This window comes from Staurois parvus, unplaced genomic scaffold, assembly GCF_062004578.1.
Source record: "Staurois parvus isolate SC_StPar_1 unplaced genomic scaffold, SC_StPar_1.0 ptg001162l, whole genome shotgun sequence".
NCBI classification, from domain to species: domain Eukaryota; kingdom Metazoa; phylum Chordata; class Amphibia; order Anura; family Ranidae; genus Staurois; species Staurois parvus.
The window spans coordinates 7,267,304-7,292,508 of record NW_028318958.1 but is presented as its reverse complement, the minus strand read 5'-3'; the positions used below and the strand labels follow the sequence as shown (position 1 = coordinate 7,292,508).

At 41.7% G+C, this 25,205-nt stretch overlaps 1 protein-coding gene across 4 annotated transcripts in view; it reads right to left on the bottom strand.

The window, feature by feature from the left end:
• The window catches only part of APP (amyloid beta precursor protein), a 311,674-nt gene that overhangs the window by 152,152 nt on the left and 134,317 nt on the right, over positions 1-25,205 (bottom strand). For all 4 annotated transcript variants that reach the window (XM_089659528.1, XM_089659529.1, XM_089659531.1 and 1 more), the window contains exon 3: positions 16,396-16,525. In XM_089659528.1, the coding sequence (XP_089515654.1) occupies positions 16,396-16,525 (130 nt within the window). The remainder of the gene's footprint in view (positions 1-16,395; positions 16,526-25,205) is intronic.

The following is a 25,205-nucleotide window of genomic DNA, read 5'->3' as shown; positions in this document are numbered from 1 at the left end:
AACATCAAGCTGGAAGCCATCGTTGCCAAAGAAACAAAAAATTCCTTCATCTTCGAAAAAATGGCCAAGCAAGGCCTCCGGCAGTAGTGTCAACCCCCTTGGCAATGAATAAGTTAGGAAGCTGCTTAACAAATGATAGGAGTAAACGTGTTCATAGTATTACATCAGCCAGTTCAGTCACTTTATTGAGACACAGATCTAGATTTTAAAACTAGTCTAATGCACTGTACATGAAAAAGAGGCATTTTTTTCTATTATTTGGAATGTAGTACAAAATGATCTCAATCAAGTTACACATGTATTCTTGTTTACTTGCCCTACCACACTCCAAAGCTAGGGGGATGCTCTGTGTAATTAGTCCCACTCTTCTACAGGTTTTAGTCTCTATTCATCACATGTATTGTATTTTGTTGGAGCTACACATAATGACTTTTTTTTACCTGATGTTGTTATGATCTGCACATGTTTTGGATTAATAAGCATTCTACAATCTGCAAGATGTCATTTGGATTTAGTCACTGTCTGCTAATTCACCTAAGTTATAGCTATACTGGCACAACTGGATCAGTTAGAGACCTCACTTGCAGCGATTAGTTTGGAGAGAGAGAACAGCCTCATTTAAAGTGATCCTCATCTAGTTCAAAAAGTGCCCACGGTAACAATAGAGCATACACCACTAGTATTTGCCAAGTGGCACACAAGGTCTCAACTTCTCTCCACAGCTGAGAATAAGCTCCAGTCCAGTCATCTGCTTATACAGAGATTTATTTATTTCAGGTACTTATATAGCGCCGTCAATTTACGCAGCGCTTTACACATATATTGTACATTCACATCAGTCCCTAACCCTCAAGGGGCGTACAATCTAAGGTCCCTAACTCACATTCACATACAAGGGCCAATTTAGACAGGATCCAATTAACCTACCAGCATGTCCTTGGAGTGTGGGAGGAAACCGGAGTACCTGGAGGAAACCCACGCAGGCACAGGGAGAACATGCCAACTCCAGGCAGGAGGTGCCATGGCTGGGATTCGAACCAACAACCCTAGTACTGCCAGGCGGAAGTGCTAACCATTTAGCCACTGTGCTGCCCATTAGACTCCATTTTACCATTCAAGGTTCTGACATTACAAAGTTTAATAACAGCAACACAGCTTAAAGAGGACCCTCACCCTAAAGGTCATGTCATGCTGCCCTTCGTTCCCTACTCTCTCTTACAATTGGACATTTTTTTTTTAACCAAGTCAATTATTTGTATTATCATTTTTCTCATTTGGAGAATTAGGTTTCAACCCACCGGGTCCCAAGAGAGGCTTGTGGCACAGCTGCACATGCGCTGGTTTTCCTGACCATCTGTGCATGTACACGGTTTCCCCACATGTGCAAAGATGGAAATCAGGAAAGTCCAAAACCATCTCCGCCTTTGCACATGCTTGGAAACCACCAGCACCTGCGCAGATGTACCAAAAGAAAGACTCTACGAGGACCTGAAGGCCAGGTCGAGTAGTAAGAGTATGGAGAAGTGGCTATTAGTGGCAGTTAGTTATAAAACATGCGCAGAAACAAGTTTTTTTAAATATTATTTTATAGCTATAAGATTTACATCAATATGACTTTTAATAGCTATAAAAAAAATAAAAATAGTTTTGTCTTTACATAAACTTTAAGTTTACACTTGTTCACTCCAACACTCTTGAATATGGATAAATACTTGACAGGCACCAAAAGTGTCCTACAAAGAAAGAATCCCTATACTCCTTGTACCGAGATCTTAGAAACCTCAACTATAATTTCTAAAACTAGCGGAGCCTGACTCAACTCTTGGAACAAAGAGCAAATTTTGAGCTGGATGGCTTGAAGAAAGTAAGGAAATGTAAAAACCTTGGTCAGATTTTTTTTTTTTATTGCCGTCTGCTGGAGAGATCCACACCATTTTTTTTCTCCTGGTGACCAATGTCTCCAGTCTTGAAGGGGAATTGACAAGTTCTTGAGTTGTCCCAGAAATGGGAGGTAGTAGGAAATCTTCAAAAGGGGATACCTGATTGGGTGATATTTCCCTTCACTTTTTAGAGATTTTCTCTTAAATCTCCTTTTGTGTCTCTGAGCAAGGAAGTGAAAGGAAATCTCTCTGATGGGTCAAAGGAGAGAAAAAACATTTACAGTGGTTTTAAGCATGTCAATCATTATTATCTGTCTAGCTCACTTCCGTGAGAACTGGGCAGGGCTGACATGACTCCTTGCAAATTCTGTTCAGGAAAGACACTGTTGGCGGCCAACAACAAAAAATATAGGAGCCGAGTGAATTTCTGCCAAAATCAACAGTTAGTTTTCTGTACATGCCTAATCCTTTAAAGTATTAAAACATGGAGAAATGTGCAAGCCCTATACTAACTACCCTGTAAAGGAAAGATACCTATACTTACCTAATCTAAGGGCGCTCTGGTCCAGTCATATGACTGGCTCCCAGTATTGGCTTCAGGGGAGAGGGGGGGCAGCGAACAATGGATGCCCCATAGTAAGTTTACAAGTGACATCAGCGCCCATGCTCTGCAGCCATTGTTGCTGCTCTCTCCTCTCCCGTGAAGTCAGCCAAGTGACACATGCTATGTCAAGCCATTGCCCTTTTTACCAACTTGGGACAGATGACAGGTCAACCTCACACCGCACTGTCACTGATACGCAACAATGACACTCTCAGCCTCACATCGCACAAAGATTTTCCAGACTGCGGGACCACAATCTAAGTGCCAATAGCAACTATGATTTTAGTATAAATGTTTGTAATTTACACTGTCACCACAGACAGGTATATTCAGAGATTTACACTACAGTAGCACTCTTCACAAGACAGGGATTCTTTGCATTATTGCATTAGAGCAGTGGTTCTATATTTTCTGTCATGCTCCCCCTAGGAAGAAGAAAACATTTCTCGCGCGCCCCCCCCCCCCCCCCCCGCACGACTGTAAATAGTATTTTTGTAGCAGCACCTCTGCACTGCACACTTACCGGCTTTTCACTCACTCGATTTTCGCGGGTCCGCTCGGCTCCGCCTCCTCGCCCGTGATTGGCCGCCTGTGTACCTTTCCTGAGCTACAGTTCTGGCGGCCAATCACCGGTGAGGAGGCGGAGCCGAGCGGCAGGAGTGAGGGAGTGGCCGGAGTGACGGAAGGAGCAGCGCTTCCTGGATGGATCATCGTGGGAGCCAGGTAAGAGACAGCAGCCCTCTGCCCACCCCTGTACTTAGTGTCCCTTCTGTCGGAAGGGGGGGGGGGGCGGCGGCGGCGGCACCGCGCCCCCCTTGACGGAGCCTCGCGCCCCCCCTGGGGGGCGCGCCCCACTATTTGAGAAGCACTGCATTAGAGACGGTTTTAACACCTTTCACAATCTAGTTGAATAATGAAAAGGCAAAAAATGGTGCAAATAAAATGTTAAAAAACAAAAGGTATTACAAAGAAAAAAGATAACAATGCAACAGAGGAATAAAAAGGAGTTGAGGGTGAGGAGACTTAAAGTGTTACTAAAGCCAGGACCCTGCATTCACTATACCTAGTCTCCCAAAGTACAAGGAACATGGAAGTGTAATTAATTTAATAAATATAAACTGCTAAATACCTTTTCTCATCAGCAGTTAGATCAGTCTTGTGACTTCTATTAGTGTCTGGCTGAGACCTGGCTAAGGCTTGAAGGAGGAGTCTTCATTCTGCTGTAGGAGGATGCAGAACCCTTGATCTCTGTCTAGACAATGCTAATTGGCCCTGTGCTGATCACATGCACTCTCCCAAGAACAAAAAAAACCCTCTCTAGGGTATGTCTTATCAGGAGATAAAGAGTGGGACACTGGAAGAAGGGGAGGATCAGAAAAGTCAGGATCAAACCGTCTTTTTTTACACAATGCGAAGGATTTACCCCTTAGGTTCCACAGTGAGAACAACAAGCATGCTTTACTGCATATACAGACTGATTTTCCTATTGTGTGTTTAGTAACACTTTAATGTCCTGGTTCAGTAGAATCCAAGCAATCAAGCAATATGGTACGTCGGCTCTCCTACGAATTGACAAGTGTTCCTTGGTTTGATGTTAAATGAGAGCTGCCCAACGTGGTTGCAGTCCACTTTTCTTTGACATCATGGGGGTGTTAACAGAGACCATCTGACCAATTAAGTAGCTGAGGAGTGGCATGCGTTTATGACTGTATCAGGGCCATTCCCTGCAGTTTTATACCAATATTCATATCTTCAGATATGTACAGGATACATTCTGGAAACTGGTAGATTATTGTTCAGCATTGAATTACCTTCAGAATGAATATTAATACGGCAGGTTTTGGATGTCTACTTTACCTAGGAGGGATAAGGTGTTCCATTGGTTTCCCATATCATCTAATATAGGGATGTTTGGACTTGAAACTCTACAAATTAATCGAGGTAAATATGTCCTTATTCTGGCTGTACTGTGATTATTTCAGCAGTTGTGGAATACACTGGGATTATGAATTCTACCAAGAGAAGAGAGACAGCAATTTGTATTGCTAGAGACTTCAAGTGACACTAAAGCTTCAAGCAGCCAAGATCCTCCTCTTTTTGGGTTCCCGCTTGCGCTCCTGGCTCCTCCCCCTCGAGCAGTGCCTCCAGGGAAAGCTGTCCACCCTGAGGACACCACTGCATGATTGTCCCCGAGCCGATGCTCTATGCAACCACAAGACACATAGGGCCGCGGCTTGGCCCCATCCCCCGCTTTTCCCTCCTTGCCTGTGATTGACAGCAGCGGGAGCTAATGGGCTCCCACTGCTGTCTCAGCCAACGAAGAGGAAGAGTCCCTAGACAGCAGAGGCTGTCGAGAGTGCCGTTGGATCTGAGGGGGCTCAGGTAAGTGTTCGGGGGGCAGCGGGGGAACGGGGTGTCGCTGCACACAGGTTTTTTTACCTTCAAGCATAGAATACGGGAAGGTAAAAAACTTTGAGCATTAAGAACCACTTTCAGCTAAGGAATTTACAATAGGGGGGAGATCTGGCAGGTATCTGTTTTCTGATTTGCTCATGGCTGCATATTTGATGGTTTTATAAGGGCTTCTACACTGAAGTGTGGATTCGGCTAATAGGTGTGAGAGGGTCTGCATCTGTCATCTTAAGGATAAAGAGGTCCTGGAATCAGCACTTTGTGTACTGTATAGACTGAAGGAGGAGGAAGGGGGAAAGTCACTGCAGCTCTGTCTCTTATGACAAAATGGCATGGGTGACTTGAGACCCGAACAAAATGACTGCCACACACACACACAGCTTTTCATGTGCCCAACATGCATGACCATTGCAGGCCAGTAGGGAGATGACCATTGCAGGCCACTGGGGAGATGACCATTGCAGGCCACTGGGGAGATGACCATTGCAGGCCACTGGGGAGATGACCATTGCAGGCCACTGGGGAGATGACCATTGCAGGCCACTGGGGAGATGACCATTGCAGGCCACTGGGGAGATGACCATTGCAGGCCACTGGGGAGATGACCATTGCAGGCCACTGCGGAGATGACCATTGCAGGCCACTGGGGAGATGACCATTGCAGGCCAGTGGGGAGATGACCATTGCAGGCCAGTGGGGAGATGACCATTGCAGGCCAGTGGGGAGATGACCATTGCAGGCCAGTGGGGAGATGACCATTGCAGGTCACTGGGGAGATGACCATTGCAGGTCACTGGGGAGATGACCATTGCAGGTCACTGGGGAGATGACTTGACCAGATCGGAGCGCCATTTGATTAGGCAAGTATACACATCTTTCCTTTATAGGCAAGTTAGTATAAGGTTCAGAATGGGGGTTGGAGCAGGCTTAAGCTTAGGTAGGTTTAGACTGGACTTCTACTTCTAGGATTAAATAAAGGTTATGAGCCTGGATGGCATTTTTTTAAAAGCATATTCTGATGTTAAAAGCCCGACAGTGAAAACAGCAATGACAGGCTCTTGGCATCAAAAATCTAATGCGCCAACACTGACCCAATAAACATGCAAAGAAAACATTAATAAATAAAATGCCTGACTCGGATACTCCAGTGATTACATTGCAATGCAGCATTAGGCAGAAAATTCCACCCAGTCGCACTGACCCCTGGACCCTCTTTGAGAAGCAGAGCCGAGCTCTTAAATCTATAAATTAAACACTCCTCTTTGTTTCTGGTGAAACGCACAAATTGTAAATCTGAATCCCTTTATCTCCCTTTCTCCCAGCTAGGACAAAAGGCCTCACACATCAGTGAGGGAAACATATATATGAAGACAAGGGGAATAAGATGTGTTAGTTGGGAATATTCCACGGAAGAATTTATCAAAGGATAATCCATCATTACATGAATGTTTACTTGTGAAGTGCTGCCGAGCCAAAAAATTCTAATGGCGCCCCGCTGGACTGCACACAGCATGATAATCGGCAGATCAACATACAAATTCACCCCTGGATGCACCGGCAGAACGCTACAAGGGGTGTCAGGCATAGTTATGAGGTGTACACGCTCAGGCTGCGGCTACAAACCAGCTCTATAGCATGGACTGAATTCCAAAATGATAGCTGCTACTATAATTATTTAATAAACGTTCTCTATAAAATTCAAGTTTGGACAAGATGTGCTTACTGCATATTTTAGTGTGCCTGGCAAAAAAAAAAATGACAGATTATTTATGAGCGTTATTGGCCAGAGAACATGCAGTTATGCACACGTAGCCGGTCTTGGTATATTCCATGCCACAAAGGCCATCACTGGCACATGAGCGAAGGGACACACAACAGTCACTGGATAATTTAAAAGGAAACATGGCGGCTGCCAGCACTGACTCTAAGGGTATTTGCACATGGTACTGATGTCTGGACAGCAGAATTCCTGGATAAAATTTCTATTCTATTTTGTGCATACACAAGTAAAATAAACTATCTCCCATAATGCAAGTCTAACTTCTTCAAATTAACATTTTATGTGTGGATACGTGTGTAAAATACTGGTAGACAAATCAGATTTATGAATTTTTTTACTCATTTATAAGCAACGCATGTTTACCTGCCTGGGCACATTGAAAACAGTGGGCTGCATTTAGATCAGCAAAAAAAAAAAAAAATGCCTGTATGCCAACGCTGAGCTTTTAGGCTTCAGTGTACAGGAGGCCTTAGGTCGCATGCACACTTGAGCTAAAAAAAAAATGCTGCTTCTACAGACGTTTGAGGTTTTTTTCTTCTACCTCCAAACGCCCCCTCCATGTTAACCTATGTTGCCATGCAAACAGTGGAGTTCAGAGGCAGAAAAAAAAAAAAAAAACATCAGTTCTGTGTTTATGAAAAAAACGCTCAAAAACACAAGACGCGTTTGGGCTCATTCCCGCGTGAATACATTCTAATGGGAAGAATTCTAGCCAATAGAGTGCATTATCGTCAGACGCAGGAATGCTGAAATGCTTTTTACCGTGTTTTTGCTGCTGTTAACCTCTTGTAGGAGAAAAAAGGGTTAATAGAGTACAGTAGGCATGAAGCCTTAAAGTGGAATTTCAGCCATCTCCGATCCCATGTTGTTCCCTGTATCAGTCAGTGGCAGCTGCAGGGGAGAGGAGAGAGTGCTAGGGATAGGAGAATGGCTAGTAAAGCTTGGAATGGTGACATGATCCATAGGCTTCAATTGCCCATCTGTGTCTGTGCTCTTTCCTCTTCAGACTGAAAAAAGATTCACAGGTTAGTTAGCATGGGTGTTGGGAGGGGGAACGGGGCAGTTTTAAAGCTAGTTAAAGTAGAATTCCAGCTTATACCTATTTCTGAAAATGCAAATTGCCCAGCTGTCACTGACCCTTCTGGTCTAATACTTTGAGTCACAAACCTAAAGTACATTAAATGTCATATTTTTTTCCTTTTTTTTTTTTAGGAAAGAGTTGGAAAAGGTTAAAATCCATAGGTTGTTTGTCCTTCAATGTCCATGACAGTCTGGGATCAGAAGAAGTGGGTTGAATGATGCTGCCCATCATTTAACCTCAAAGACTGAGGACATCTTGTGGCAGAAAAGAAATACTGCAGGGAACACCCCAGAATGTAAAGAATTAACGTAAAAGATGCTTTTTATTTTATCTTTTAGTTAGCCAACTTGTGTTTTAAATTATTTTTACTGGAGTTCTGCTTTAAGTAAACACATTCAGCAACTGCTGCGAGCCAGTTAAGACCTTGTCAGCTCTGCAAACGTTTAACAGAATCAGTGCAAAATGGGGACAGGTAAAGGCACCTTTGGAAAGCCAGTTTCAGCTTGTAAAATTCTTCTTTCATAGTGACAAAGCAAAAGAAAGTTTTCTGCAACAAAGCAGCTAGATACAAGTTGACATTTTCCAGATGAGGGTGTCAACTGCTAAAAGACAACTGGTTATTGATAATGGGCGAGATACAATTTCCCTTTTCATTCACTTTTGCCCATGAGGGCCATTGTGAATTATGACGACAAGTTCTGACATGCTTCTATAATATATGACACAGAGAATCATTTTAAATAACAGCCGCCTCAGGTGGAATAATGACAACTTTTTTACATTCATTCCACACACACAACCTTACGCTATTGTCTATCTAGACAATGAGGACACAGGTGATTCTTTTCTGGAAAACAAGCTGCAAACATAAAACCTCATCTACTGCATCAGCAGTTACAGCTACAAACATAGAATGTCCATCTTCGCCACAAACATGCACAATCACTTTGAATGGAAGTGCATGATTGGGCACCAAGCAGATATCTCAGAGGACAGTAGTGATCGTCCAGATATTTCCTCCTGAAATTAGCTAGACAGATTGAAGACAGCTCACAAAACATATGCCATTTATAATCTCATGCTTATGGACACCTTTACAAAACAACCATACTTTACTTCGCTACAGTTAGAATCTTCTTTTACCCATTCCTCCAAGTGAACTTCCCTCAACTGACAGACTGCAACCCCCCACCCCCAAAGGCATAAAATAAATAGGTGCTTTCAAGTGCCAGTATGGACACTCAGTTTATTTACAAAGAGCTCTGGAATCCCTGATATCGAAGGTGCTTTATCACAACTATAGCGTGTATAGCCACACTTGGCCAGCCTTTTTCTGAACCTGTATGCCCTATTCGAAGTACAGTCTCTACAATCAATAGGAGGACTAAGGACAGGAAGGTTCTAAACTGAATTGTGGCCATGTAGAGCACCACATGATTTGAGGCTCTGGGGATAAAATCTGAGGTTATATGCAGAAACCTTGAGTTGTCTAATTTAAAGACTAGGCCAGAAGAGCTCTATTACCAAGTCTAAATCCACAAAAGTCCTACAACATCTAGTAGTACCCAGGCAAGCAGCCACAATCTTCTGTGCTGTCCCCATGTCTGCAAATCTTTGTGATGGCCCAAATCAAAGCACCACCACCAACACTCGACATAATATGGAATTTAAGAACCAGTTAGTGAGGCTAGGATTAAAGAATGACGAAGATTTCCCCACTCCCAGCTCCACTTGTAATATTCTATTCAAGTTCCTGCAGATTACAATAAATGTTTAGTCATTCAATGAGTGGTTTTAATTATAATGCTTGGTACATGCAGGAAAGTTTCATTAGGCAAAGGAGCTGGAAAGATTGCTGAGCAAAGGTGTTGGGAAAATTGTGCTTTCCATTGAGCTAAGGAGTTAATAAAAACCTGTTTGCCATTAAAAGTCGTTATCTGTGGAGAAGGTTTGAACTGACTTTACAGGTGGCGGAGGATCGTTTTTAATAACTTACTTTCATGCTCTTATAATGGACTGCTTATGGTAATCTGCTTGATAAACTGTGCTTTCCATTGAGCTAAGGTGCTGGAGAAATTTTGTTTGCCATTAAAAGTATTATTTGTGGAGGAGGTTTGAACTTACTATATTGCTGGTCTTGGACCTTTGTTCTTACGAATGACCGAACATTTTTTGTAATCTTCTGAATCCTAAATAGAATATTTCAAAAGGAGCTAGGAGTGGGGAAAAAAGCACACTCAGGCTTATCCTAAAGTTTAGCTTTAACAGGAAAAGTTAAAACACGGAGGTAGTCGTGGTACTTTTTAGCTAACTTAATCTTGGGATTTGGTCAGTGCTGATATATATTTGTATAATCTTTAAGCTGCATTCCAGGAATTCAGTCACTTTGGTAAATGTGCAGGCATAGTATGAGTTAGGTCCAAGCAAGTGCACGCTACCTTCTTGAAAGGTTTATAGTCAGGATACTGAGAAGAGAGAAGCACACGAAGCAGCTTTGCCAGCCCCTCCCCTCTGCTGCCCATTCACAGAGGCCTTTGTATTTTATGAATGAAAAGGCATAATGAAAAGGCCTCTGTGACTGGGCAGGAGCTGAGATCAGAAAGTCCAGCATGGGAACTCAACAGAGCTGTCTTCCATAAACCAGATGTAAATTAAGGAAATAAGTCCAACGAGGTGCATGCTACCCCCTGGACTTAACACACTTCATACCTGCACTTTTTACAAAGTAGCTGAATTCCTGGAGTTCAGCTTTAATTTAGTAAATATTAATGCGATCCAGTCAAATCTTTTTCTAGTTTTGGATAGCGTGGGGAAAGGGTAGAATTGTCAGGTCTATATCACAATTTGTGTTCCTATTCAGGGAATTTGACTTCATTGCAGAAAACAGTAACAACAGTTTACCCAGAGTGAGATTAACTCCCACCTTTGAAAGCTGCAACCAGAGAAAGTGCCTCCACTTCTATCCTGGCAACAATTTTAGATTCCGCTTGGAGTTTAGGTTCCAGTGACAGCAGCCATCATGACAAAAGGCGATGATTAATCTGCCAAACAGGGACACAAATTGCATAAAATCTGACAAGTGTATTAATCTTTCTCTACTTTGTTTAGAACCCTAAAAAATTGGTTGGTGTTATACTGTAATTCTGTGGCTTCCTGAAGTTCTCCCATTTCCACCTACACCACTATGGCACTTCCACCAACTTTAGGCTCCTCCATTTGAAAGCAAAACTGACAAAACAATTTTGCAAATTAACCAACATATATGCGCCCCCAAAGAGTATGTTTAAACATTTACGACCTGTGTTACTGAATAAGGCCTCCAGCATACCATATTATAAAAAGTTATTTCTCTTTATCCACAAAAACAACCAAAAGCTGTTAAAAAAGCAATATTGACAGCTGAACGGTGAAAGAAACCCAAAAAATAGATTTGATCATTTATGCTCTCTAAAACCATGGCATTGGTCACTTGTCTGCTGCAAATGCAGGGGAGCTTGGGAGTCCCCACTGCCAACAAGCTAATTGATCTCTACTATGGCTTACTTATGTTTATGGCATGATGACCCTACACTACAGATTAATGTTGCAGAAGCTGGCATGCCATTAGCAGAGGGAAAGCTGGCGTTAGTGACATCACAAAAGATGACATGAAGTTTGTACTAGTATTAGGTTAGGCCTCATTTCACACTTAAGCATTTTGTAGCTCAAAGCTCCAAATTGCTCAGCATCCAAAATCTTACGATTGTGCCTGTTTACACCTAGGCATAGTTAGCTTATAGCTTGTATCTGGAAAAAGTACATGTGTGTCTTTAGCTACAAGCTTCACGGATTTCTGGCCCCAGTAACCTTCAAAGGGAGTGCCTGAAAAACATGCAAAAAAAAGGAACATATCGTGTATATTTTTCCTTTGTAACTAGCTTTTCATTGAAAAAGAAAAAAAAATGCTCACGCTTCAGATGCCTGCAAAAACGTGCAAAAAGGTGTGTACAAAAGTAAAAAAAACAGCCTGCAAAGTGACCAAAGATGCTCATCTCAAGTGTGAATCCAACCTTATAGTGGAACTGATGACTGGTTCCCTTTAAAAGCACGTAAAGAGCAAACATTTTATTAAGCTTGCTGACACTTTTCTTAGAAAGGGAAGCAATATTGACAACATCTTGTGGGATTCATAATAACATACTTGGTGTTTTCTTTATGGTGCCCAGCCTATACATCATGTTTGAGGGTCTAAATAAGTAGCTTTGATTCCACAGTTGTATTGGAATACAGATGACTGGATGTGAACATTAATATCAATCTTCCTATTGATATGTAGCTTGAAAAGTTTCTATAACACAGGCCATGCTTCATGTGAAAATAGAGTCTACTGTAAAAAGATAGAATACCCAAATATACAAACCTATGGTGTCCATGCACAGATCATTTCTTGCCTTCAGACTCCCTCCTAGAACCCTGAGCACTGGTTGATATGTTTCCTATATTCTGTACTACCATTTTGGCATGTAGCTGCTCCCTGGGATTTCCCCTTATACACCTCACCCTTCCTCCTACCCTGGTTCTTTATGCTTTATCCTTTGAAGGTACTGATTGCCACTGCTATAACCATCAACTGCAACTGAAGTCGCCACTAGCCCAGTTGGACCCCATTTATTTATGATATCCAGTTTTACCATATATTGTAAAACTGTTGTATGATATCCAGTCTTACCATATATATCAGTCTCACTCAAACTGTTCAACACTGGGGAACCCTTGAAATAATGTTCCAGTGTCATGGAACCCCTGCTAAAAATGACTATATCTACAGATACATTATACATCATGATACATTAGGGTGATGGTCAGTGGGAAAAATGTTTCTTACACTTGTGATCATTTGGAAGAATTGCCCCCTTACAAATAGCTAAAAAGATCAATGGTGTTAGCAGGAGCTTATCTGAGATGCAGAAATTGCTCATTGACCAATGAACACCTAGCAACCTCTGGAGGAACCCTAGGGTTCCATGGAACCTGGTTGAGAAACCCTGATCTACATAATAAGCAGTGTCTTTTGATAATGTACAAAAATGTAAGGATGATTCATACAATGCTCTGTTTTTGCTGTATTTCTTCTGTACTCAAAGTGTTTGAAAAGGAAAAGTTTGTCATGATCATTGGTCAATCTCAATGACAGAACGTGACCCACAACTTCTGAGAGCACAAAAGATTGGCAGACCATCCATGAGTCTACATTTCAGTAAATGTATCAATTTAATTGGATATCTATTCAAAATTTAGAGGAATCTATACACCAATGTATGCGGACTACCAAACTTGGATCAGCAATTAATTTCATACAAATCATTGCCTACATCTGAGGCCGGAAACATCTGAGCCCTTTTCCACATTCTCGAGAGATATCTCCATCATAAAAAAATAAAAAAATGCATCAAACGAAACAGTAAAACTAACCAATAATGCAATATTGTTTTACTTCATCATAATCATTATTTTTATACCAAAAGTTGACTTTATTGAGCATAAAAATGATTGTGAAAATAATTACAGCCACCCAGGCAGAATTCAGGCAAAGTAAATGGTATATATGAATCATTTTTAAATTTTGCAGCATAAATCACACATTATGATGGGAGATTTTCAAAGGTGTCATAAAACACAGGCAGCTGTGATAAATCAGAGTGACATATAATAAAGGATGCAGATTTCATGCTGCCAGCAATATTCTGAGTAGGGCGTTTTAAAGCCAACATAAAATATATGTCCAAATAACGAGAAAGAGGGAGTTTAATGTCAGCATGGTGCCCCAGCAGGACCTCTCTTCTCTAAACCATCAAAATAATTTTATTTTAATATGTAAATATCAAACATATCACATTCCTGCAGCAGTCTTGTTCTAGTGTTTTGTGGCTGTGCCGCTACCCGTGCACCGACCAGCAATTCCATTCTGTCAAAAGTGTATGTCAGGGCAAGAAAAAAAATATGCAGTACATCTCTAAAGTACAAAGACAGCTCCTCATATTTTATTCCATTAAAAGCTGGGAGAGTGTAGGAAAATACCTGTTGATCTGCCAGAAATCCACCGAGCTCCTGACTTCATGCAGGGGGCTAACAACAGAGCCTTTGCTGTATTAAATCCCTAGCAGTATTGTCAGCCCTACTAGTTCTCCCCTGCTGGACTACAGAACACCTCCCCATCTTCTATCTACACTCCCATCAGAAAAAGCAGACAGATAGGAGAGTGGAGATATGTACTGTTAGGGAGTGGGAAGCATTTCTTACTCCTTGGCAAAGCACAGGTTCACGTTATTAGTAGATTTGTTGTTTATGGATTATGAAAAGAACTAAAAGAAATCTAAAATGATTATTTTTCTATAACATGATAAAGATATAATGTTATGCATTTTTGGGCTACTTTTCAGTTTACAAACACACAAAAACAAATGACCCATTACAACGACTCACCTGAGTTTTTAAATAGATAGAGCAAATCTTAAAGTAGGCAGCCATTGCAATTCTGTCTCATTTAATAACCCATAGTGCTTTGGTAAACCTTTATTTGACACTAAATGTTCATTTGTAAAACAAATTTTTCTATACGTATGTATAAAAAAAAGCACATTTAAAACATCAGTTTAAAAACATAATCCTAAAATAAAAATCCGAAACGTTTATGGTCTCCCGATTTAAAAAAAAAAAAAAAGGCTAAAAAAAGGCCTATAAAAAGATTTCAAAATGTTTTTATTTTTTTTTTAATCATACCACTACTTCTTTTTTCAGTTTATAACCATTTGGAATGGAAAATAGCATAAGGGCTTTTAAAGTGGTATTAAACCCAAAAGCAAACATGATATTGCAGTTTACCATTTCTTATTTGTGATGGCTACATTCATTTACCTTTGTTAGGCTTTCTTCAATTGTTATCTGGTGATTCAGCCAGTAAGTCCATTCTTCAAAAAGAAAATGCTCCCTAGCAGAATGCATCAATTACAGAGACGAGACAGACCATTTACCACTGGTATGGGTGCTTACAATGATCAGTTTTTCATGAATGGTAAGTGGCAATGGCAACACAACATGCTGCGCACATTGGAGTGCCATTATCCTTCAATGTCACCCCAAAACGTGATGCGATCTGCCACCATCGCTCAGCAAACCATGCCTTTACAAATTGTGTGAAGCTTGTCACCAGAAAAGGAGCAAGAACATCTCTTTGGGTGATAAACCTGCATATGGCAGTCCACTTAAGTGAATGGGCTGCCCTTTGCAACACACATAGGTTTTTATTCAGCCAGTCAGCTAAAAAAACCAAAACAAGCATATTTGCCCATCCAAACAAGTGATGCGGATGAAGGAATGCCCCCCCCCCCCTTCCTGTTGAAACCTTGTATTCGGACAGCATGACTTTACACTGATCAGATGCTTTCCAACATTCCCACTGACTGAAGTCCATCTAAAGATCAACTTCTGTCGACAGGGGTGGCCACACAAGGATCGAAATTTGTCTGGTCCCTGCTGAACCAGCTTAATTTCGATCCATCTAAGGCCAAGCCTTAGTATGACAAGACAATCGGAGCATAGCCCTGTGGGGATGGGGCTAAGAAAGCCTCTTAAAAGCCCAACTCTTCCAGCAAAATTGTTTTTCAGACTGTGGAAAGAACATACAATGTTGCACCAAAGAAAAACTGAATGCTAGTCACGATAAGAAGCAATGAAACACACCTTCTATCAGTGATCTACCAAATCTTGTAGTGCTTGTCTAAGCAATGAAGGAAAATGTATCTAGTCCTGCTGGCACTCAGGAATGGGGTGCTTGCTGGAAATATCACCATCCAGTAGTGTGTAGCATACTTAGAAAACAGCCACTCAACCCAATCCAGTCTATATGGTTAACACGTGCAAGATGGCTTCAGCCTTGCACCACTCCACAAGTTACAACCTCTGACATGTGGCCTCTATGACTGGTGGGTTGGGGAAACATGTCAGAGGATGTGACTTGTGGAGTGGTGCAAGGCTGAGGCCATCTTACACATGTTAAGGATATAGACTGGGTTGTGTGGAGCGGTGATTTTTCTAAGTACAATTTCGATCAGTGGTAGTTATGCAGGGTGACGTTGGTCTCCATGAAAGAACTGAATTACATATAGAGACTTTATTGCATATATGTTGTTATGGTGATACCAAGGGAACATAAATCACTTTTCTATTTCAATTTCATTGTTTTCCTACTGTGTAGAATGTAAAGAGATATCTGCGCACTTTTTTTTTTTATGTGATATGACTGTAAGCTGAATATCTTGATTTCCTATCTCTAGGGTCTATCCGCCACACATTTCTATGCAGAATTCTCCAGGAAGCCTGTGACACTTTAACCTACCCATGTAAATTCTCCAAAGGAACATATGGAGAATGCACTCCAGTGAAAATAAGAGTAGAAGTCTCCCTAATTGGGACAAAGAAAGCAATAAAAAGACAAGCATCCTACCTCTCCAAAAAAATCTCTACAAGTATGGAGGACAGGTCCTCACTGAAGAATCAGTGTGACCAATCTCTCCCTACACAACCTAGTTACACCTTTGGTTCTGATCTGTGTAGATCTATAAAGTAATACCAGGATAGTACCATCATCAATTCTACTCACCCAAACACCGGTATGGGACCACAATATGGACGTGGCTCTTGCACTGCTTGCGCCCTTTCTTGCACCAGTTCTGAATGGTAACGGGCTGGTTGGCTTCTACAACATTGGTTATCTGTAGCTCTGGGTATACCTAAAGGAGAAACACAAAAGAATTCAGACAACCATGGTCAATACAGAACCTCAAATAAAAATGGGAAACAGAGAACACCAACAATTTTACCAAGCAGCATTACCAAATGTTTCTAAAGTTTATCTAAAACCAAACATTCTTACCTTTGCATAGAAAAAGTAATAGAAAAACATGTCAGCTATTTTTTTCCCCAAAATTTAGAAAAAGCCAGCAGTCCATGTAAAAACCACTGTGAGCTTACATTAATGGTGTAGTGAAGAAGCCAATAAATCACACAGGTTTTTGCATGGAATGCTGGCTTTCCCTATATTTTGAGCTAAAAAAAATGTAACCCCTGAACCTCTGAGCAGTGCTGATTGGCCCTGTGCTGATCACATGCCCCCTCCCAGGGGAAAAAAAACTCTCTAGCAATACACACCAAGCTGAGCATGTGCAGCTTGTCCCCAAGGATTTGTTCTATCAGCAGATTGACTGGGGACAGTAGAGGAAGGGGAGGATAAGGGAAGCTTATATGGTTTTTGTTAAATCTAAACTAAAAATGAAGAAAATTGGATAATCTATGGCCAGCCTTAGTGCTGATGCATGTGGCTCTGGCATTTAGGTGCAGGTGGAAAGAACAGGTGCCCTGTCCAGCCCTACTGCCAGCACGCTGTAAAAGTCTAAGTCAGGCCGACAGCTGTTGGGGCTGGATGGTGCACAGAGTGGTACTAACATTCAGGGCAGTATGTGTCCAAGGATGAAGGCCCCAAATGTAGACTTCTCACATTCCTGGCATTCATCCCTGTGCACACTGTCCTAAAAGCTTGTTCACACTGGAATGTAATGCGGGAGAGCCGCATTCCCGCGCAGCTTCCCGCACCGCATTCCAATCATAACGCCCTTGCGATCTGCTGTTGGGGGTCAATTAAAGTTAACGACACCCCGAACACAGGTGGCAAATGCATTGCGTTTGCCCACACCGGCCCGCACCAAACCAGGATGCGGTTGCTGTGCTTTTTTTTTTTTTTTAAAGTAGTGCATGCACTACTGTTAGCGCAGTGCGGTGTGATTTCATCCAATTCAAATAAAAGGGCATGAAACCGCACCGCATGGACCTGCATATGAACCAGAAAGCACAGTGCGTTCCTGTGAGATTCATACCAGGGCATAGTGTGAACTGGCCCTGAGTGTTAGTACTGCTCCATGCATTGTCCAGCCCCAGCAACTGTCACCTTACATAGACTTTTAGGCCTCTTTCATACAGCATTCATTTTTTTCATCAGTTCAGTCTTGTTTTTTGATCAGTTCACATCAATTTTACGTCCGTTTATATCCATTTTTCTTCCGTTTACATCGGTTTTTCATCCATTCCGGTTTTTTTTTTGTTTTTTTTTTAACACACAAGAAAAATAGGGTTTTCTTCTATTCAAAAAATGGATGTTAACAGATGTGGACATAACGGATGTAAACAGATGATCATCCGTTTACATCCGCTAGTCCTTAAAAATACATGGGTGTCTCTTTCATCTGTAAACTGACAGATGAAAAACGGACATACAGAACGCCCGTGCAAAAGGGGCCTTACAGACAGCCAGCAGCAGGGCTGAATACTGCGCCTGTACCTTTCACCGGCATCTAAACGTCTGAGCTTCATGCGATTCTAAATGGCCAATGCATGAGGCCTAAAGCATGACCTGTCATTACGTATTTATCAACAGAGCCGAGGAACATCCTGCCTTGCATGGACCTCTGTTCTGAAACTTGTATGAAGTTCTCAGCAGAAGACACTGCAGGAGCAAAGTCAATGTTTTCAAGACAACTAGTTACTAAAAAAAAAAAAATGGAAGTATGAGGCATTCACGCGTTTATGATTTTCTTTACATTAAATTAGGGATCTTGCATGCCTTTTTGGGTCATCTCGAGACCTGCTTGCCTCAACATGCACTTTGACTGTGTTGCTTAGAACAGAGCAAAATACCTGAATAGAATGAGATATTGGGTTGCATTGCACTCAGTAGAACAGCCAAATGCACATGTAACAGAGAGACTGTGGGGCTGATTCGCAAAAACTGGAGTGCGCAAAATGTGGCTTCTGTGCAGAGCTGCAACAATCAGCTTCTAGGTTTTTTTTTTTGTCAAAGCCTGACTGAACAAGGCGAAGTTAGGTTCGGTAAAGTGATTGGCTACCATGCACAGCTGCACCAGATTTTGCAGTCTCCAGATTTAGTAAATCGACCCCTGTATGTTGCTGGGCCCAAAACAGGTGGGTGTAGGTGCTCTGTGTGCAGCCATATCTATGCGGTCTACCCCAACCCTCAATCACACTCATGAGCGGAATTAGAAAACGTTGCGCAGAGCTCAATGTCCCAGGTACAACATGAACCTAGGACCCAGGGATTTAGGGCCCATTCACCAGATGTGGCAAGACCACGCTGAGCGGTAATTCAAGTGGAGTCCTACCACGTTATAATGCCTGGTCTCCTGCGTGCCGGATTCACACCACTGCGTTACGGTGCTGTAAGGGCATAGTGCCATAAAAAACAGTAGTGCCTACGCTACTTTTTTTCAGCGCAGAGCGAGGCCCCACATGACTGCGGAAGAGCATATGTCCAAACCGTAATACCATGTTTTTTCCCCTCGCCCTTACCCAATAACACTCAGATATGATAAGTTGGAAGGGTGAGGCCACAGCTTTATTGAATTTCACTTAAGCAGTTTCAAACATAAATATTAAACCTTAACCACGTCAAGTCCGGACACTTTTACCCCCTTCTTATCCAGGCCAATTTTCAGCTTTCAGCACTGTCACACTTTGAATGACAATTGTGCAATCAGGCAACACTGTACCCATATGAATTATTTAACATTTTTTGAGACAGATAACATTTTAATTTTGGTGGTAGTTGTTAGCCACTGGGATTTTATTTTTTTTTGCTATATAAATAAAAAAAAGTCTAAAAAATTTTTTAAAAAGTGTTTTTATAAAATTTTGCAAATATATAATCTTTCTTAATAAATCTTGAGCAAAATGTATTCAGCTATCTTTTTAGTGAAAAAAAATAACCAAAATTAGTTATAACCAAAAAATGTTACATTTTAATTTATTTTTTTATATTATTATTTATGTTTATTTTTAATATACTGTCACCCTACTACCTGTGGGGGGTGATTAAGATTTTATTTTCATACCGATTGCTTTTACACTCAAAGGCATCATTTCTCTTCTCTGGCTGCATTCTTGCAGCCATTGAGAAATACTGTGAGAGTTGTGATTGATCACAGCTTGTCACATGGTACAAGGCTGTTGTGACTAGCCTTGTACCATGTGATTTCACAATTAGTAAGCAACGATGTCAGAAGTGACAATCAGTAATCACATAATCGGGATCTCACACAGAGGTCCCATACAGCAATCAGTGTTCCGCTGGCAAGGTAAAACCGCCGAAACAAGCTGTGACAACGACCTAACTGAAAGAAAATAGAGGCAGGCGGGCAACTCTTCCTCATGCTACTTCCACGGCGAGTGAGATTTTACCTCACAACATAACGTTTTACAGCGTTCAGGCAATGCCCACTCAGTCTCTGCCCCCGACTGACCAACCACCTTTAGCCATTTGGGGCTCATCCACTAGCACTGCCTTTGTCAGTAGGCCATACTCTCCACAGTCAAGGCTCCCTTTCCCTATGGGATCAAGGGGCCGTCATGGCGGCCAATTGAACTTAATAAAATGTCAGTGTGACAAGTTTGTTAAAAAAAAAACCAAAAAACAGCGAAGTACAGAGCAGTGATTGCCGCTGGACTGCACACCAGCCGCTGCATTATAGAATAGTGACTGGTGTGAATAGACCTGTAGATGGATGTTAAATTGAACACTAATGCTAGAAATGCATGCATAAAGTTCTCTTGTTCAGTTCGCAACGTAAACAATGTGGATGGAGGAATACTCCCTGCCGGTTATTGTGTTCAGACAACCACATTGCCCAAAGCTGTCAGAATATCTGAACAGTGACGGTATCTGACAGGATGTAGTCACTGTTCGGCCAACGATTTTCCATTCAGCTCTTTTGATTTTTCAGTTAAAGCTCGTCAAGCTGGGTAGTACCCATCAGGGCCAACCACAGCTTGAATTATTGCCGATTTCTGCTGAATAGGCTGAAATTTTAGCTGTGAATGTCTGCCTTTACAGAGGTACTTGAACATGGTGCCTGCACTTTGGCCATCCCTTAGAAACATTTTAGGCCAGGTTCACACTATAGGGGACCTCTCCCAAGGCCCCCCTGGCAACCCAGACTTTGGCTTTTGGACATGTGATGTCAACAATCGCACGACTCTCTAAATCTTACATAATGTAAGGCAGCCAAGGAAAAACAAAGCTCAGGGAGGACATTCTGTACACACAGTCTAAAGGCTACACAAAGATGGCAGTTCCAGAATATAATTTACACCCAGATAAAGAAGAACATCTGTGGACCAGACAGTGTTTCAAACAATTTCAGCACCTGATAATATAAAACTGTTAAACTGTGTTGGTAATTTTTTTTTTAAAAGTGTCTTTTATGACATATCATAAAGATGGTCTATAAAAGCATCAGATAAAAAAAAATCTAAAGTCACAGCCCTAAGAGTGTTAGAGAAACATTAGCCACAGGAGCGCTTCCTGTGACAGTGAGCAATGTAGTCATTAAAGCTGCGTTTCTAACAGCGTGTTTTGTAATTCTGCCGGTGAATAGCATTACGCTTCAATAATGGTTCCCGCTAAAATTATTTCCTTAGGATGTGCAACTGTGCAATAATAAACACCAAGAAATAATGAAAAAGCGAAGCTCCGTATTACATCAAACCACCCCCGACTTCTTATCAAGCCTCTTGTGTGCTTCCAGCGACAGTTACAAATGATTGCGTAAGCCGTCCTCTGGGAGTTACGGAAAATGGGAGATGTAAATTGCTATTCATTTTCTTCCCCCTTTCCTTCTCTGTCATATTCTCTTCCACTGACTACATTATTTTCTAAGCAAGAACAATAATATTACAGTGAGGAAAAGGAGGCAAAAATGCAATTTCTAAAAAGAGAGGTTCTTCTCTTCATGAAACATGTACACATTCCAAGAGAAACAGAAACGCTCTCTTGGAGGACTGCCACCATATGAAGGGGTCTGCAGTTCCCACAGGCCCTCTCGGGACCACTATTACACTATTCTATCCATAATCCACAGAATTCAGATCTGATGCAAGAGAAGACAAATCGATTGTCATTCAGGTGGGACTGAAGGTCATCAAAAGGAAACAAGAGATCATGAATGTAAACCTTCATATAGTAGAACTGGTGAAGATTAGTGGTCAAAGACCGCCATCCACAAATGCTCTGACTTTTCATAGCAGCATATCCACTGCAGCTCCAGCGACATACTGGCGAGTGGTTATACCGGGATGATGCCAGGCATCATCCCAGCATCCTTTTTTTAAAGCCAATGGTCAGCCGTCTTGTAAAAGCAATCCTAGCGGCTAAATAGCTTTCTTGGGCTCTTCCTTTCCACAGGGAGATCTGAGTCAGCAGCCAGCACTTCCGCCTGGCTGATCAAAGGTAATCCGAGACTAACAGCTCTGATCGCCTCTGTGATATAGGAAACCAGAAGCAATAAGCATACATCACTTCTGGGCTTTCCCAGATGTAAATAGTGACACTTTTAAATGGGGAAAGCATTTGATCACATTAATCTTGGTGTGATCAAATGCTTTTAAGCGCAGAGGAGACAGTTGGGGACTAACAAATTCCAGATTTCTTCATAAAGAGTACCTGTCACTGCCTACGGCTATCACAAGGGATATTTATATTCCCTGTGATAACAATAAACGTGATAAAAAAAATTAAAGCAGTGTAAAAATAAAATAAATAATAACAATTTTAACCCCCCCCCATCCTCACACACAAAGGCAAACACACACACGTCAGTCCCACACGCACGCAGTGACCCTTACACACGTGAGGTATCACGGCAAATGTCAGATCATCAGTAATTCTAGCATCAGATCTCCTTTTTAAATCTTAAGTGGTAACCTGTAATGGCTTTTAAAGCACTGCTTAAGGATAGTAAAAGTTACGCCGTTTGTCACCGTTGCACAGGCGTGCACAATTTTAAAGCGTGACATGTTTGGCATCTATTTACTCGGCATAACATCATCTTTTATATTTTACCAAACAATTGAGCATTATATTGTGTTTTAGTGCATCAAATTTTTAAAAAAAGTATTTTCCCCCCCAAAAAATTACATTTGAAAAAAATCGCTGCGCAAAATAATGTGTAACAAAAAATTGCAACACCCACCATTTTATTCTCTAGGGACTCTGCTTTAAAAATATATACAGTGGGGCAAAAAAGTATTTAGTCAGCCACCAATTGTGCAAGTTCTCCCACTTAAAAAGATGAGAGAGGCCTGTAATTGGCATCATAGGTAGACCTCAACTATGAGAGACAAAATGAGAAAAAAAAATCCAGACAATCACATTGGCTGATTTGGAAAGAATTTATTTGCAAATTATGGTGGAAAATAAGTATTTGGTCAATATCAAAAGTTCATCTCAATACTTTGACCTCTGTCATTGCCAACAAAGGATAACAAACGTTTCCTGCAAGTCTTCAAAAGGTTGGCACACACTGTTGCTGGTATGTTGGCCCATTCCTCCATGCAGATCTCCTCTACAGCAGTGATGTTTTGGGGCTCACGCTGGGCAACACTGACTTTCAACTCACTCCAAAGGTTTTCTATGGGGTTGAGATCTGGAGACTGGCTAGGCCACTCCAGGATCTTGAAATGCTTCTTACGAAGCCACTCCTTCATTGCCCGGGCAGTATGTTTGGGATCATTGTCATGTTGGAAGACCCAGCCACGTTTGATCTTCAATGCCCTTGCTGATGGAAGAAGGTTTGCACTCAAAATCTCATGATACATGGCCCCATTCATTCTGTCCTGTATATGGCTCAGTCGTCCTGGTCCCTTTGCAGAGAAACAGCCCCAAAGCATGATGTTGCCACCCCCATGCTTCACAGTAAGTATGGTGTTCTTTGGATGCAACTCAGCATTCTCTCTCCTCCAAACACGACGAGTTGTGTTTCTACCAAACAGTTCTATTTTGGTTTCATCTGACCATATGACATTCTCCCAATCCTCTTCTGGATCATCCAAATGCTCTCTAGCAAACTTCAGACGGGCCCGGACATGTACTGGCTTAAGCAGGGGGATACGTCTGGCACTGCAGGATCTGAGTCCCTGGTGGCGTAGTGTGTTATTGATGGTAGCCTTTGTTACAATGGTCCCAGCTCTCTGCAGGTCATTCACTAGGCCCCCCCGTGTGGTCCTGGGATTTTTGCTCACCGTTCTTGTGTTCATTTTGACCCCACGGGGTGAGATCTTGCGTGGAGCCCCAGATTGAGGGAGATTATCAGTGGTCTTGTATGTCTTCCATTTTCTAATTATTGCTCCCACAGTTGATTTGTTCACACCAAGCTTCTTGCCTATTGCAGATTCAGTCTTCCCAGCCTGGTGCAGGTCTACAATTTTGTTTTTGGTGTCCTTCGACAGCTCTTTGGTCTTCACCATAGTGGAGTTTGGAGTGTGACTGTTTGAACTTGTTATCAGTATAAAAGACACCTGTCCACAACCTCAAACAGGTGCCATTGATACAGGTAATGAGTGCAGGACAGAGGAGCCTCTAAAAGAAGAAGGTACAGGTCTGTGAGAGACAGAAATCTTACTTGTTTGTAGGTGACCAAATACTTATTTTCCACCATAATTTGCAAATAAATTCTTTCCAAATCAGCCAATGTGATTGTCTGGATTTTTTTTCTCATTTTGTCTCTCATAGTTGAGGTCTACCTATGATGCCAATTACAGGCCTCTCTCATCTTTTTAAGTGGGAGAACTTGCACAATTGGTGGCTGACTAAATACTTTTTTGCCCCACTGTATAATGTTTTGGGGGTTCTAAGTAATTTTCTAGCAAATAATATTGATTGTTACATGTAAACAAAAAGTGTCATAAAAGGCCTGGTCTTAAAATAGATATGGAAAGGCTGCAGCACTGAAGATTCCAAAAACAGGCAAAGCAAAACAAGAAATTAATCAATAAGTGTTTCATGTTTAACACACCAAATGGTGCCTATAACCAAAGCTGTTGTCTCTGCTGACATATGACATTGTGTGCTGGCACCAAAAAAATAGATCTGGCCAAGCAACTGTCCTATCATACTAATCTGTGTAGATTTCTACATAGTTTCTAATGTTGGAACTTCTTATTCTAGAAGCATCCTTATGATTTAAAGATGATGGAGGTGGACTTGACATGTACTAAGGCATGATATAGGTTCAACCAAAACATTGCTCTTCCATGGACACTGAACCTGAGGGGAGCACATGGGGGTTTAACAATGGACGAGGCACTCAAGAACCTAAAAATGGGGAACTGTAAAAAACAAAAACTAAAAACTGAACTTGAAGACAGAGATGAAACAAATCCTTCTACACATGTTGTACCTGTTTATCTGAAATATTCTCCTCTTTACATCCGTTCAAAGTGCTGAATTTATAAAGCATGTCTGAGAGTTGAGAAAAAGGGGGCGGAGAGCTGAAAATATGCTCTGCAGAGCACAGTGAGGAGAGCAGACTGGAGGGAAGAGACACCCTCCTCCACACAGCACACAGGAAC